Genomic DNA, 17,172 nt, shown 5'->3' with positions numbered 1-17,172 from the left:
TAACTGACTTCCCTGTCAGGAAATCCTACAGTAAATAGGAGGGTATCAAAGTCATTTGGAGTGGCACAAAAAACATACAGTACAAACACACCAGGCCGAGCTCAACTCCTTTTCTTCTTTATATATCGTTGCTGTCGGGCAGAAACGTCTTATCTCCATATTCTAACTTTTAGTGTTTTTGCTATTTTTTATATTTGAAACCTGGAAAGTAACAGTTTTGGACATAACAAGTTTTCCACCCGATAGACAATATATTTATTGATTTGGGCACAGCAGGGTGTTATAACATTCTTTTACCTATCGTATCAACAATCGATCCAAGTGTCCCTTTTTCCCCCTCCTTTTCTAGTTTTGATGAAAATAAAGAAAATACTTATAATATAACATAAAATAAAAATAAAACTATACTCCTAAATACACGCGGGTCGCACTTGGCAATTGGCCAGAGTGTAGCCAATCAAATTATCTCTCACCTTCCCAAAGATCCTTGATCTACCCAGATACGCCATCGCACACCTTGTCACTATACAGGTACAAAATGGTACACAAAATGGTCTCCTACGTGGGCGCAGGTCACTGCACTTCTCCATTGGGATTGGGAAGAGACTCACGCAGCTCTCAATAAATAAGTGGTTCTCAAAGGTGCATCCGGGGACCCTTAGGGGGTCCGTGGGGCGATTCCATGGGGTTCCCCAACAAAATCAGAATCGGACTTTATCATCACATCACAGGTTTAACAGAGTGGGTGATATAAATGGTTATTCAAGCTCCAAAATGATTGATAGTTGGGAACCAAATAGACCCTTGCAGGTCTGTAACTCAGAGTGTACACATGGAACCAAATGGACCCTTACGGGTCCATTTGGTTCCATGTGTGCACTCAGAGTATTAGGGTCCGTGGCCTATTGCATATCAAACATGGGGGTTTGATATGCTTAGGATTTTTCCCATTGGTTTTGTCGTTCCAACGTGTGTGTTGGACGTTTGTTCGTCAGGTTATTCTCTCTCTCTTCCTCTGTTGTCTTTTAGAACAGCGCCCTCTGTCTGTGGCGTTGGGGGAAATACTGCCCCTATGTATCTCTTCCGTGTTGTGTGTGTTTCCATGTTGTGTGTGTGGTGTTATTTCATTCTGTGTACACGTGCATGTACTGTATACAAATCTGTGTGTGTGTGTGTATTACTATACTTGCGAGGGCCATATGCACCCAAAAGTATAGTCAAATTTGAGGACAATTTTCCTGGTCCTCCCAAGAGGACCATACAAAAATTTATGTTTAAAATAAAAATGTACAATCAAACGTGTGTGTGTTGTTTGCAGTGATGGTGAGCACATGTTGATGTCCTCACAAGTATATTAACTCAAACGTGTGTGTGTGTTGCAGTGACGATGAGCACATGTTGATCCAGCACTACTGCCAGTCTCTGAACCAAGGCTCTCCTCTCAGCCAGCCCAGAAGCCCCGCCCAGATCCTGGTCTCCATGGAGACGGAGGAGAAGGGAGAGCTGGAGAGAGTCCTCAATGACCTGGAGCAGGAGAACAGGTGACACACATTAATTCTTTATTTGAATCCACAAATAACAATTAATTTACAGGGAAACAAATATAACGGGGTTGATAGTTCATGGCACCTAAGGATACACATGGCACCTTCTCCTCCACACAGACAAACTGCCTATAACAGCTGAAAAGCAATATTTAGGAAGTTGTTTGGCTTTGCTCTTTGTCATGCCAGCGATTGTTAGGCCACTCGTGGTCAGCTTATACACATGGCCCAGGCTTCCAAACATGAGTATGGAGACACACACACACACACACACCCACACGCATTAACATAAAAAAACAAAAGTAACTGACCTTCCATCGTGTAAAAACACGAGCCACATGTGAGTAAAACTCATGAACGTGCGCTGCAGAGCCATGAGAATCATTTATAAACTAAAATGTGTTATTTACAACTTACAACATAGTGTGGATGCTAATAAATAATGTCTAGATGTCTCTTTGGGTTCAGATAACTCAGTTTAGTAAACACACCATACAGTTTCAGTTATTTATAATTTTTTTGTATAAAGACTATTTTCTAGACTCAATTTAGTTAACTATAACCAGTGGTGTAAAGTAACTAAGTACATTTACTTAAGTACAATATTGAGATATTTGTACTTTACTTGAGTATTTTCAATTTCCAATATGTTTACTTCTACTCCACTACATCTCAGAGACAAATATTGTACTTTTCTCCACTGCAATTAAACTTTAGTTACTTTGTATAGATTTGTATAAATCTTTGTAGATTTAGATTATTATTAGAAAACATAGATTAACCACTTCAGCCCTATATACATTTCGGCAATTTGAAAATAGCCGATCTACAAGCTCACTTTGTGTGCTTGTAGATCGGCTATTTTTTTTATATTTAAATATATTTGAAAACTTGTGAAATGGGACATTCTGCATAAGGAGTACTTTTACTTTTGTTACTTTAAGTAGATGTTGATGCGAATACTTTTGTACTTTTACTCAAGTAAATGTTTAATCCCGCCCCCCCCCTCCCCCACCCTCTCCAGGAAGCTGCAGTCGGAGTACGACCGGCTGAAGAAAGCCCACGACAGGAAGGGCCTGTCCCCTCTGCCCTCCCCGCCGGAGATGCTCCCGGTGTCGCCACAGAGCCCCCGCGACGCCGAGCTCATCGCCGAGGCCAAGCTGCTGCGGCAGCACAAGGGCCGGCTGGAGGCGCGCATGCAGATCCTGGAGGACCACAACAAGCAGCTGGAGTCCCAGCTGCACAGACTCAGACAGCTACTGGAGCAGGTCGGTGTGAGCACGATCGGTCAATCGATCGATCAACAGCTAGATACAGTAGATAGATATGATATGTTATGTAATTGTTATGTATGTAGACCAGGGGTGGGCAACTTTGATGATGGAGAGGGCCACTATGTTTCCACACTCACTCCAGACTCAGAGGGCCACATTGCATATACTACTGTCAGAGGGCAGACACCTCTTATCTCCGTGTTTTAACTTTTTTCGTAAATTAATGCTATTAACACATTCCATGCCAGAGTTTAATTTCATAATGTACTCACCAGTGCCAGCGTTTTATTGTTTTTTTCATGTCGCCACAGACCTCGCTAGATACGTTAAAAGTGCGCGTTCATTTGGTTCTAAACACGCTAAACAGTGATCAGCGAGGAGAAAAACAACCGAGATAATCAACTTTTAGGTTTCGTCCTAGACAGGAAGCGGATACGATCGAAAAAACCGGAACCCGGATAACGGAAGTGGATCGAAAACATAAAAAAAAAAAAAAAAACACTTCGCGTAGATCTACGCGATTGGCACGTGGCGGCTTTAAATAGGTTCGCGTAGATCTACGCGATTGGCAGTCAATGTGTTAAAGATGGCAACAATGGCTCAAAAATGCGTTTTTAGCTTGTAGATCTGATATTTTTGCAATTTTTTAAATTGGAATCCTGAAAAGTAACATTTTTATTTATTTTATTTAAGCATAAGTAAAATTCTATCACCAGTTCATACGAATGTATATCTGTCGCCTATAGCTACTGAAAAACATGGATAGGCGGTACACATGCCAGAACACACGCTAATGCATGCATACAGTGTACACACTGAAGCAGGTTGTCGTACACGCAAGCTAAAACACACACACACACACACACACACACACACACACTCACACTCACACTCACACACACACGGAAACACTTGAAGTAGCGTCATTTGTAAAGCCCAGCAGGCAGCGTCACACGTCACATGCATGTAAGAAATGGGATCAAATCCAGAAGCTGTGCCGGTGGGCGGGCTTGGAACACGGACCCTGCTGATCCACCAGATGGTTTCTGCAGAGAGTGGGAAGTCGATGCAAAAAAATAAATAACACATTCCCAAAACCCCCGCTATACAGTCAAATACAAATGTATCCATTTGTAGCTCTTGAGAGTGTACAAATGGAACCAAATGGACCAGTAAGGGTCCATTTGGTTCCGTTTGTACACTCTCAGAGTTAAATTAACAAAACGACCTCCAGCTCTGGCTGTTCCTCTAACAAATTGCGAGGCTGCTAATAATAGCCTGTCGGTGTTTTGGCGGCCAGGTCCTCATCATCACACACACACGCAACTTGATTTTTTGACATATTGAGTTCTGGGCACGCCGTTTTAACGTGCTGTGTGTGTGTGTGCCACTCAAATCTAATTTGTGTGTGTGTCTGTCTCTGTGTGTGTTAGACGGACTCCAAGGTGAACGGTACGGCCCTATCATCTCCCTCCACCTCCTCCCAGAGGTCTGACACCTCCCTACCGCTGCTCCGTGTGGCCGCCAGCCAAACTACAGACACCATGGGTGAGCTACGTGCACACGCAAACACACGCAAACACACGCAAACACACACACACACACACACACACACACACACACACACACACACACACACACACACACACACTCTCACTCACTCGCATACACGTTTGTATTACTATCGTAGGGAGGACATCACATTTAAAGAGTCCCGTAAACAGGAAGTACCCTAACCCAGTATGAGTCGGCCTATAAACAGTATTATGTATTCAAACGTTGTCTGACCGCAGAATAATATGTTATAAACCACCCAGCCAAATTAGAATGATTTTTTTTTTTAAGGGTTAAGTATATACAATTTGGTTTCAAAGTCATGAAAAATAAGCTGTAGTGTTTCTGCTAAGGGCTGTGGAGGGGGGGAGGGGTGTCCACTGAAGGCAGTGAAAGAATTATTCTTGCCAAAAGATGGGCGATACACTCTAGGATATAACATAGACACCTTGGCAGAAGAGTAGTTGGTGTAGTTAGGAATTATGCCATCAGTGACACTGCTGACATCACTGAAAGGTGAGGTGTTTAGCCCCGCCCAGCAACACTGCTCTCATCAGGAAATGCCCAAAACAGGGCATTTCCTTTTTTACAGGCTCTTTTAAGTGTTTCTCTTTTAAGTGTTTTCTATTTTATAAATATGGAAGTATCAGCAAGAGCTTGAGACTAAATAACTACACTGGATTCAATGGAACACCACGTTATTTTTGTCCATTCCCTGAAAAGTAAACGTTTTGGACGTACGCGCGGTTTCTACCTGACAGCGACGTAATGAGTAGAGACACGGTGCAAAAAAAACCCCTAAGAAACAAGCTCACTCCAGTCCCTAGACAGTCCCACAGCACTCTGCAGTAAACAAGGCAAAATGAAAAGCTTTTTTTATTGCCTGCAGGCCTCTCGGAATACAGACCGACAATCAAAACGTTGACGCCTATCGACCGGAACAAGAGTGTGCACGTCCAATAATGTTACAACCGTGCACGTAAACTCTCATAGCCTCCAGAAAGTAGAAAGCATCTTCAAGATCCTTGGACCATAATTGAACGTCTCCAACTCGGTCACGGCACTCGAGGTCAAAACGAAGGCCCGATTTAGACACACCGGAAATAGCTGATCTACAAGCTCACAATGTATATATTACTGTGAAAAGAACATGCACTCCTCTTTTTTTGCAGATTAATAAAAGCGATTATGATTTAAACATAAAAGAATACTGATCTATTGCATACATACAGTAATGTAAGTATACCTCAGGCTTAACAATGAGTACCTGCAAAGTGGATGTTTTTGGAGACTGTAGTCTCCTACATCTATATGATTTATGACCTATACTTACATATAAATCAGGCATAACTCTTAACGTGCGCCAACCCCTAAACCTAACCTCTAAATGCCGAATCCTAACCCGTAAAGGGATAGTTCACACCCATAATGACTTTTTTTTCTATCAATTAGTCACCCCATGGAGACTTGAATTCATGGTTTTTTTTTTAAGACAATAATGACCGACATCGGTTCTGGTAGGAGACACAAAGAGTCTTCTTTGTGTCTCCTACCGGAACCACTGCCTACCGGTCCGCTGGTGATGATTGGCAAAATTAGTAAAAACACACACGCACGCACGCACACACACACACAGGAGCCAAACAAACTTGAATGTTTGTTCTATAAAAAAACATGAGGCAAAACCAAACAAACAACAAGTACTGGTTCATATGTCATACTTTAAACAGTGATGAAAGACTGTTATGTAGGCATGTCATTATGCCTCAAAAGCTACAACCTGTAAATGTTACTTATGTCTGTTGCCTCCCTCTCCTGGCGGAGAGAGGTAAATGCAAAACTACAATATGTTGGTGCATCGTCTGCTTCAAATAACTTTATTGACATTGTCACCCGGTAGGTGTCCGACCCGATACCAGGGTCTGAATGTCTCAATGGAAGTAGTAAGGAGACAACTTCCAACCACTGCATAATGTACTAGTTATACATACTCTACCATACAGATACATATTGGTTAAAAATGGGTTCCCACGGTCAGGAAATTCCTGGAAATATTTTTTAAATTAGCTTGATTTGTTTTGGATATACATTGTTTTTAATCTAACATTACGTGAACTACGTAACATGGTAAAATGTACGAGCTGCGTGAGTGCGATCTAATGTATACAGGACGTAGGCCTGTCCCCGACTAAGGATTTGTTTAGTCGACTCTAATTGGCGACTAATTGCCAATTGCCAATTTTTTTTTTTTTTGGGCCAAAATACATTTTATTTCAAAGGGCCAAGTCTACACAGTTTGTTTTGTCTCCAGCAGAGTTTCTAGTGTCTCTATCTCTCTCTGGAAGAGGTTGCACATGAACTCTGCAGCCGCACTGAGGCGCTCCAACACAAACAATACCAATACAAAGACGAGGAATAAGAAGAATAAAGTGGAAGTTACGTGTGGTTGCAGGTGTAGACTTGGCCAAAAAACTATTTAAAACATTTTTGACATTTTTGACTAAAGTCGACTAAGAGACACTTAGTCGACTCGGACCCCCCGCGACTAACCAGTCGACTAGTCGACTTAGTCGAGGTCAGGCCTAACAGGACGTCGACGTGACAAACATAATAGATCTACACGCTAACAGCACGCTGTACCCGTAGATGTGTTCTTTTTTTGTCACGTGACAACTTCGCTCAAGTCAGTCTTGGTGCATTGATAGCACGCTGTTGTAAGAGCCTCATTATTGCACCATATGATTGCTATAGGCCTGGAAATGGGATGAAATACTTTTTCTGAAAAGTTCTGAAAATGTAAAAATAAATATGTGGGAAACCCTGTAAAATGTTTCATTCATTAAAATAAAGTCGTAGCTTTATGTGTGGTATAACATGCCTGGTCATGGTTTAAAAACATTTCCAAGAATATACCTTGTATCTCTATATTTGAATTTGTTATGTATTGTTAGTTGTTTGTAAATGGATGTCCTCCTACTTTTTGCTGTGCGAAAGTAGCAAAAACTGCTGATCTACAAGCTCACAACATGTCGCATCGCGACGCATTGTGAGCTTGTAGATCTGCTATATTTTTTTACAACAGTTTGAAAGTGAAAGTGGTTACATTTGTCTGTGGGTTTTATAAATATTGAGCAAGAGCTTTGTGACTAATTAATAACTACATTGGATCCATTGGAACACAGGTTTTCTTTTTACATATCCTGAAAAGTAACTGTTTGGGACAACAATGTTTCCACCCGACACAGCGACATTATAATAACACTAAACATAATGGGCATAATAATGTGCGGTCTTTGCTGCCCTCTACAGTCTGTGTTGCTCACTACAGGCTGTTCAATCTGCTGCAGTCTGCCTCACTAAAAACACAACGTTTGACTGGTTTCAGCTGGTTTCAAACAAAAGCACAAAACATAACCCAGATATGACAACAGCCTTGAAGAGCCGAGACTGAGCTCCGCGCACACACACACACACACACACACACACACACACACACACACACACACACACACACCTACCTCTCTGACGTGGTTGCTTTTGCCTTCCGTTTCAGGCGACGATGAGCTATCCAGCCCTTCCCAAGATGCATCTGGACTGGAGGAAGTGATGGAACAGCTCAACAACTCCTTCCCTCACAGCCAGGGTACACACACACACACACAAAATATTTATTTATGTCCACATAAAAGTACAATAAACACCTTGTGCAATGGACATAAACGCTGCCAGTGCAGTCAGACAATAAGAAAACGGAGCACAAAGTGCCCAAAAGGCAGCACATTGTTACATACAGTGTAGTCGACATACAGTACTTGTCAGACAACAGCAGACATCTGTCACGGACAAGGGAAACAACGCCTCCTCCAAATTGAGCGGCTTCCTATATAATAGCTGATACTGAGCAGTACCAACCTCGCTAACTGCTTTGGCCCTCCTGTTAGAGAGGCCGGCCATTTGAAAGTCCCCCGCACAACCAACTTGTGCACGTGCCTCAGACTAAGAACTAAATGTTTACGTCCGGAGCCTTGCTGTGAGATGGTCCACTCTTCCTGCTGAAGATATGTTGTACTTTGGTTAGAAAGGCTTCCTCTAAGGCACACAAAGCAAAAACCACGTAGTAGCTAACTTACGGTAGTTCCTTGTGGTGCAAAACACACCGGCAACAACTCAATCCAGCTCCATCCATTTAATATCACAAAGACAGTCATGACTCCTAATTGGTCATAGTTTAAGCAGCCATATTGGAAAGAAATTGGGCCTCTTCCTTACTTCCTTCACAGGAGTTACCAGTGATTCTAATGAAGGCTCTGTTTCATTTAGTGTAGCACAGTGGGCCTCACACCTTTTAATTTCAAGCACCCCCATAACTCTTGAGAGTATACAAATGGAACCAAATGGACCCGTAATGGTCCATTTGGTTCCATGTGTACACTATCAGAGTTACACACCCGTAAGGGGCCATTTGGAATCCCCCTCAAGGAACCATGAGGGTCCCTGGACCCCACATTGACAGCCACTGGCGTAGCGGAGTGTTTCCAGTGAGCCAACATGCAACAAGATCAGCACCCTGGCTCTGTTTGACCTGCATGGAACACAACCTTAATTAGCAACGTTGGTAAAACCTGTGAAGGAAGTAAGGAAGTGTCCCGAATTCTTTTCCAATATGGCTGCTGTGCATAGAGCCTATCATTAGCCTTCATACAATCAAAACGGCTCCATTTTCAACAGCATCCGTTTTACTGTGACATATCACTCCACTAGCTAGCTTGCTAGCGTCCCGTTGGCCACTCATGAGAGCTGCCCAGTACGACCACAGCCTTTTATCGTTACGTTCATTCTTGTTTTATTTGATTTTGTTTGATTTAAGCCTTCAGCATCTATCTTAGTCTCTCCAGTAGCACACATCTGTCCTCTTACTCTGTTGGCACTACCAGGCTGACTTTTTTCCCCCTCTCTTTTCCCTCCTCTGGCCACCCTTTCTTTCCTTACCTTTATCCCCCCCATGGTCCAGGAGGGAGAAGGGGGCACCAGTAAGAGGTCAGTATCTCAGTCTGTCTACCTTTCTCTCTTCATCTTTTTTCTTTCCTAACCTTTAATCACTCGATCTTTTTTGTTCCACATTTGAGACAAAGTACTTGACCTGTGTGCCTCTTAAAAGCTTAACCCATTAAGGCCTGAGTCCGATTCTTAAAATGTTTTCTAAATCCTAACAGTTTTTTGAAAAAAATATAAAAAATATTGTTTCGCGATTTTTCAAAAATAGCAGATATACAAGCTCATAGTGCGGCACTCGGTGCCGCGCTATGAGCTTGTATATCTGCTATTTTTGAATAGCCAAAGAAATCTAAAATGACACAGATGCGTTAATGCCCAATTTCAGCTTGAACACAGTCTGTCTGTATGTTAGTCTCTCTTTGGTGTCTGCAACTGGGTTTCCATTAAAACGTATCGCAAATATGAAGCGAATTTCCATAAAGTCGGAAAAAGTCAAAGTGAATTTATACTCGTTCCCCTCATGGTACGCGATGGTTCATGAAATAAGCAGTTGGTGGCGGTATTTTGCCACTCACGTGAGACGCATTTTATTGGACATGAATTACTTTTTGACGCTCTTTTGTCTAAAAATATTTTACACGCACTGCCTGGTAGGCCATTGGGCTCTAAGTTTGCTGGTTGTGCAGAGGCTGTAAAACATGTATTTCAACCGGGCTGTAACGGCATTACATGTCATGAGACAGACGTGCTTGAATTGGGAGTACTCACCTCACCGGTACAGTACCAGTTCTGCTGTATTTTTGCAGACCTGAGCAACCAAGTTATTACTTAGAATATGGAGACGCCGTGGCGTGGCTTCCCACAAATAGCTCGGTCCTTGGCTGAAATAAACCCCCCTTTTATTTGGATCAAAGTTTCACCCGAGTTTCAAAGTTGGAAATGAGGACAAAAAGCATCACAGACTTAAGTGCGAGCCGTTCATTAATGGAGCAGCAAATCGCGCACATCCAAACAACTCATTCGTGTAGGTGAGTAGGCTATTATCATGATGAGATCTTTAAAGCATACTTCATCCATGAACACAGTGACATTCATTAATTGTATCCTCTTACTGTAGGTAGGCCTCAAATGGAAATGCAGGAATCTACGTGCGTTCGGAAACATGTCTGGTTTGATGTGGGCAAAGTATTAAAACCGACGTGGCTTCTACTTATAATATAGGCCTACTTATAATACTAAATATAATACAAATATGAAGTTATAACTGTGCAAAATCGCTAGTCATGTGAGTTAAATGCCTTCTACCTCAAAACTTATTCAGCAAGTGTTTCCCTTCCCCTTTTTGCGCATTTCATTTATTCGATAAAGCCCCAAAATCCGCCTCCTTCAATTTTTATTTCAAGTGTTTTCCATTCAGGGCTTTATGTGCAAAATCCAAAATGCGCATAAAACTGGTTGATGAAACCCAGTTTGTGTCTAAACACAGTGGTTCTCAAACATTTTCATGTCAGGGACTTCCAAATTGATAAGTATTTGGCTGCAGACCGCATCTGAAATATGTTTTGCCCGGGACCCCATAAGAGAAGATTTGTCCACATTTAAATAGCCAAAAAATGAAATAGGGCTTAAGTGTTTAGACTATTCCTCATTTTGCTGGGCACCCCCTAGAACCCCCTCAAGGGCCCACTGTGGGTCCCCCGGACTCCACTTTGAGAACCAAGGTCTAAGTCAGGGGCCTTCAACGTTTTTCAGGCCAAGGACCCCTTAGCTGAGAGAGAGAGAGAGAGATGAAGCAAGGACCCCCCACTACATATAGTAGAACATTTAGATTTTTTAACAGATTCCCTATACAGTTTCATAGACTTGTGTGACAGCACTGTCATCACTGTTGTGTGAATTAATGTTTTTTTTTTTGTTTGTATGTTTGTTTGCTCATTATCTTTTCTATTGTTGGATTCATGTTAATGTGTATTTTCAGACATTTAAACCACTTCAACATTTAGTAGACTTGACCGTAGGCTTTGTACTTGGTCTGCTCTTTTCCCCCTCCACGCCTAAACCTGAGCTTGTAGATCGGCTATTTTCAGCTAATGTTCCCCTTCAGAATAGGTATGCGAGGGTTAAAAGCTCTTATCCCACCCCCCTGTAGTAACTCTGAGAACCCCCTAGCGGTTCCGGACCCCCTGTTGAAGACCCCCGGTCTAAAGCTATCTCTCTTTCTCTGTCTGTCTCTCTCTCTGTCTCTGTCTCTCTCTCTCTCTCACCAGGTCCCAGCGTGGGCAGTTTGTTCCACATGGCTGACGACTTGGGCCGCGCCATGGAGTCACTGGTCAGCGTGATGACGGACGAGCAGAGCGCCGAATAGCACGAGGCCCCTGCCCTTCTGACTCCGCCCCCCACCTCTGTCCCTGCCCAGCCCCTCCCCCTCCTCCCTTTCTCTGTACCTACTTGTTGCATGCTTTTCTAGTCAAAACAACTGGATCGGACAAACACCGTTTACAAAGAGAATATATATAATGTCTATTTTTGTGAAGGAGCGCGGTTGCAGCAACGACAGTGAAAACGAAACAAAAAAAAATAAACGACACGTAAAAATCAAAAGTTCTATAACTTGTAGATTTCAGTAGTTTCTTAAAAAAAAGAGAGAACAAAGTCCCTGAAGTTGTTTTATTATTAACGAAGCAGATTTTTAAACTTCTATGCAATTGTATAAAAAAAAGAGAGAGACTGAAAAAAAAGAAGGCGACATGGCGTCAACGGTGAGACAAGTGGGCGTTTTGGACGTGGTTGTGTGTTTGCCATCTGTTTGTAACGGGGGAAAAAAACCCGACAAACAAATACGAAGAAAAAAAAAATCAAAAAATGCATTTCAGACATTTGTATGGAAAAAAGAATGATTGTAAACCATAATGGGTGCTTTTTAAAGAGGAAAATATGTCTTTCTATTCACAGAGTATATACTACTGTCAAAGGCAATGCAGGCATCCTGAATATTTTCTGTGTGTGTGCGTGTGTGTGTGTGTGCGTGTATGTGTACTGTATGTGTGTGTAGGTGCCTAATTTTCACATAACATTACAGTTTTTTCCCCCTTTATTTTGTTGTTGCTTTGGCTGACAAACCTCAGTTATAATTGAGTTGTCCTTTTATCTATTCATCCCTTTGTCCTGACGTCCGTCCGTCCGTCCATCCATCCATCCGTACATGCATACTGTATAAGTTATATCCCTCCTCAAATAGTCTAATCCTCCGGGTTAATTTAACTCTAATGGAACCAGTTGGCACTGTAACTCTGAGAGCTTTCAAATGGAACCAAACGGACCTGTAATTACGGGGTCCGTTTGCTTCCATTTGTAAACAATCAGAGTTAAATTGGCACTCAGGATTTTTACTGTAAACCATTAATATCTTACCAGACTACGGTTTTTGAAGCCTGTAGTCGTGTTCAACACCAGGTGCTGTGCTTGTAAGCAGAGGGATGTTTAATTGAGGCCCAGTTCAGAACTGTCACAACCTGTGGGCCGTGAGGATACTGCAAGTGTGTCCCCAAATAATTGGCAAAATACAAAGATTTTAAGTTTGTGACAGTTCACCTCACTGACTAAATCGAACATCATTTCGCAAAACTCAAAAGAAAGATTTTTAATTAATGGAAAAGTCGGCTCCTGCTTTTTAGCCTCTTCAAGTCTAAAAAAAACTGTTTTGTTTCTGACCCAGGGAACACACAATAATATACAGTAGAGTACAAGTTATTATATCAAGAGTACTGTAAGGAGTTAGGAGAAATTAAACAAGCAAGTTTATCTCCTATTATTTATTTGAAAAACCGAGCACTACAGTGTTAAGAGGCTGCTAGCTAGCTTGAACCTAGAGGTCGTTGTTTTTTTTGTTTTTTGTTTCATTCGTATTTAATTGATTGAAATCTATAACACCCTGATTTTAGGAGAAACATTTTTTTCTGTCAAAAAAAGTTCTGACAAAATCCAGTAAATGCAAGCTCTACCTCATTTGAAATTCTGGAGTTCCCACCATTTATGAGGCGACGGCTACTCTACTGTACTTTATATCCCTTGTTAGTACTCCCGGTTGCATTGGTTATACTGGGGAAGGTGTTGAATGCCCTTGTTTGATCCCTCCATGTTTATGCGTTGAAGCCTAATTTATGCTTCGTCGCCGAGAATAGCAGACCTACTGTACAAGCTCACAAGGCGTCACATCAGCGACGCCTTGTGAGCTTGTTAGTTCTGCTGTTCTCGGCCGTTTCCGGAGCTTCGGGGCATGAACTAGGCTTAGGCATTAAGGCTCTTCTGTCGGAGCCACCAATCTGAATGTCCACTCATAATAATACACTGCATTTCTCATTGCTCTGTACCGCGTTTTATATGAATGAGTAGATAAATGATGCAGTATATTCATCGCTGTCGTGGTGGAAACCCGTTACTTTTCAGAAACGGAACAGAAGAACCTGTGTTCCACCACGCTGGGCAAGACCTAGCCGGTTGAGTGTCTAAACGGAGGTACCGGAATTTGGCGGAAGTACTGCCCAAGGAAATGACTGTGTTTCCGGGGGAAATACGTCTGACGGAAGTCCCGCCCCTATAGACAGTCTCTGCATTAGGTTGTGACCAGGCTTTTCTCTTCGCAGAAGAGTAAGGGCTGGGAACGAGGCTAGTGTTCCACTGGATCCAATTTCTAATGGCTTTTATTTGTTATATTGTCTAGTTACAAGCTCTTCACAGACAGACGTAACAACGTTCAAACTGTTCCAAATTTTTCGAAACATTTAAAAGATAATGAAAATGGTAGATCTAGCTATCAATTTTAACTACTTTCGCATGACACTGTCATACAACAAAGTATAAAATACGGCATTCATTTATGAACAACGTAAGATGGAACATGGAGAAACACGGTTTCTGCCCGACAGTGACTATTATATATAGTGCTGTCGGGCAGAAACCTCTTTTTTTCTTTCGTAAATCAACGCCCTACTTGATCATACGACAGCGTCACACAAAAGCATCAAAAGTAGCAGATCCACAAGCTTGAATCGCAGTGCGAAGCGACGCATTTTTGAGCTTGCAGATCTGCTACTATTTGAATTTGAACAGTTTTGGACATACAAGGTTTCCACCCGACAGAGACGATATACTGTATGAATCAGTGTGCACTACTGTCATACCTGGGACATACTGTAACTAGGCTTTTGTTTTCTCTAAGAGAGGGATTGTCATAGAGGTGTGTGTTTTGTTTTTGACTTATCGTCTTCCATTCAGTTAAAGGTATTTTTTTTGTTTTTGTGCAGTGTGAGCTGTTGGTAGCGTGTGACTAAAATAGGAGCCAGACATTTGTTTAACGTGTTACCACTTTGACAAGGTGGAGAGACGTTGTCCTTGGCGGTGTGTTCCCGCAGTTTGAGCAGAGAGTTCATTTTTTTTGTGTTGTTGATACCCATACACTGAATTTTTTTGATTGACTTTTACTTTCTAACGTTTTGTTTTGTTTGTTTCAATCCTCCCATCGTTGTTTCAGTTTTTTTTCAATAACGCGTCGAACTTTCACAACATATCAGATTCCACCAAATATATGCCTTACTACTGTATTATAAAATGCTTTACTGTGTATCAATAAAGCACGCAGTTATGTTGAATCCAGCTGATTCCGTGAATCCTTTGTTGTTCTAGCTGCTGGGATGATTTTTGTTTCGTTTTATGTTCAATTTAATTTGATGTATATTTTAAACGATCACTTATGGATATGTGGATGAAAATTAGGTGATTATTACATGTTTGTTAAAGGACGACTTCACCGCTTTTCAACCCATCTTCATATAATTGGTTCTCACTAATACTCATGATAAAATGGTAAAAAAAAAATCTACTTGGTCTGTGTCTCAGAGGAGGGCTGTGGACAGTTCAGAGTCCCATCTACCAGTGACATCATCAATGGGGAATCCAAGCTAATAGAAACTGCAGGCTTTCTATTCCTGGAAAGTTGCAATGCAATAAAAGAAGCCATTGTTCTCGTGTTAATAAAAATCTAAATACAAAATGTGAAATCTTGTTGGGAAAAAAAATCATGCCTAACGATGATGTCACTAGACGGTTTCTGGTTTCTGGACTGTCCACAGTCCTCCTATGAGACACAGGCCGAGTAGATTTTTTTTTTTACCATTTTATCATGAGTATTAGTGAGGACCAATTATATGAAGATAGGTTGAAAAGCGGTAAAGTCGTCCTTTAAATGCAAGTATAATACAGCTGGTATTATAGTAGTAATATACTGGTAGCCATTAAAGACAGTTAAATAAAATATAAATGTTGAATATTTAAATGTGTTGTGTTGCCTTACCCCTTATGCCTAAACTTTTTTGAAAAACATTTTTAAATCGTTCAAATAGCCAATCTACAAGCTCACGTGTCGATGTAGATCGGCTATTTCCCCTATTTTGAAATGTTTTCCAAAATAGTAAAAAACACCCAAAAAGTTTAGGCATAAAAGGTAAAAGTGGTATGCATGCAAGATAGGGCATACATACATACATACACAACATAAAACAAATCCTGCAATGCAATATTTGAGAGCAACTACAGTATCATATTGTCATACTTGAACCGCGATTCAAATCATAATGCCTTGATGTCACAACCAGCATACAACCAGGTATCTGAAAATACGTTTTTTTGGGGAGACTTTATATTAAGGTCAGGTCTATAATGCATTATAACCACATTTATAATGCACTTATGAGGCATTTTAACACTAAATTATATTATATTATTAATTATTTATAATTATGCATTACAACTTATAGCGTTAACTCTTTACTTAAAGGTCGGGTCTATAATACATTATAATCACATGTATAATGAATGCATTGTAATACATCATAATGCATTATAATACACTTAATGCTTCATAACACTAGTTATAAATGTTTATGATTATGCATAACATAACAAAGACACTTTATAACTAACTAAGTTAAAGTAGTTAATGTGCTGTTCCACTGAGCTTATAATGCAGTATGACCAGCACTTATAATGTTTGAAACATTATAAGTTGTCATACATGATTATAAACTTTTATAACTAGTATTATAATGCCTTTATAAGCACATAATGGATAATCTCATTATAATGCATTATAGACACAAACTTTAAGTAAAGTGTTACCGTTCTAGGTAAGGTGTGGGGGTGAGGTGGAAGTTGAACGTGCAAATTATTGAAAGCGGAAGTTGAACGTGCAAAGCATTGAAAGCATGCAGCCAGGTAAGCCAGGTGTATGCATGGGGGTGAGGTGGACGTTGAATGTGCAGGCAGCTCAAAAAGCTCGACTACATTCCTGCCGGGTGGTGTGTGTGTCTGTCTGTCTGTCTGTCTGTGGTGGGCACAGAGATATGCCCATATATGGACTGGACAATTCACGAAACACGACACATTGTCCAACGCAATAACGCAGTAAACACAGGCCAATTATGAACATGCACGACACCAGCGCAAATCATCACACCACATGACGTTCAAATCATTGTAGTTAGGCAACGGGCCATGACATGGGTGGTGTCCAGTTAATTTGTAAAAACGTGGTCACACGGGCCATTAGTCAACACAGCTTGCAACATGGCCTCCACTATCATGAAGTCCCCGCGTTCTGCTCCAGGAAAGGTGACAGACGACGGTCTCAAAGCAACAGTCATGACCTTGGAGCCTGACGCCACTGAGGGACTCCATAACTTTGCTCCGCTAGGCACCATGACCTCCAGCAGCCCTATGATGGCCCAGCCATCAGAGGTCATGCTTCAGGC

The 17,172-nt window shown here is 41.4% G+C and overlaps 1 protein-coding gene across 1 annotated transcript in view; it reads left to right on the top strand.

Moving 5' to 3' along the window:
• The window catches only part of dmd (dystrophin), a 500,806-nt gene extending 485,787 nt beyond the window's left edge, over positions 1-15,019 (top strand). The window contains exons 80-84 of the mRNA XM_080421894.1: positions 1,383-1,541; positions 2,569-2,812; positions 4,252-4,366; positions 7,926-8,015; positions 11,635-15,019. Coding sequence (XP_080278020.1) covers positions 1,383-1,541; positions 2,569-2,812; positions 4,252-4,366; positions 7,926-8,015; positions 11,635-11,732 — 706 coding nt within the window. The 3' untranslated portion in view covers positions 11,733-15,019. The remainder of the gene's footprint in view (positions 1-1,382; positions 1,542-2,568; positions 2,813-4,251; positions 4,367-7,925; positions 8,016-11,634) is intronic.
• The last annotated feature ends 2,153 nt before the right edge of the window (positions 15,020-17,172 follow it).

Source organism: Gymnoscopelus braueri (assembly GCF_963280865.1).
Source record: "Gymnoscopelus braueri genome assembly, chromosome: 24".
Lineage (NCBI taxonomy): Eukaryota > Metazoa > Chordata > Actinopteri > Myctophiformes > Myctophidae > Gymnoscopelus > Gymnoscopelus braueri.
The sequence above is the reverse complement of the archived record's forward strand: the minus strand, read 5'-3'. Positions and strand labels throughout refer to the sequence as shown.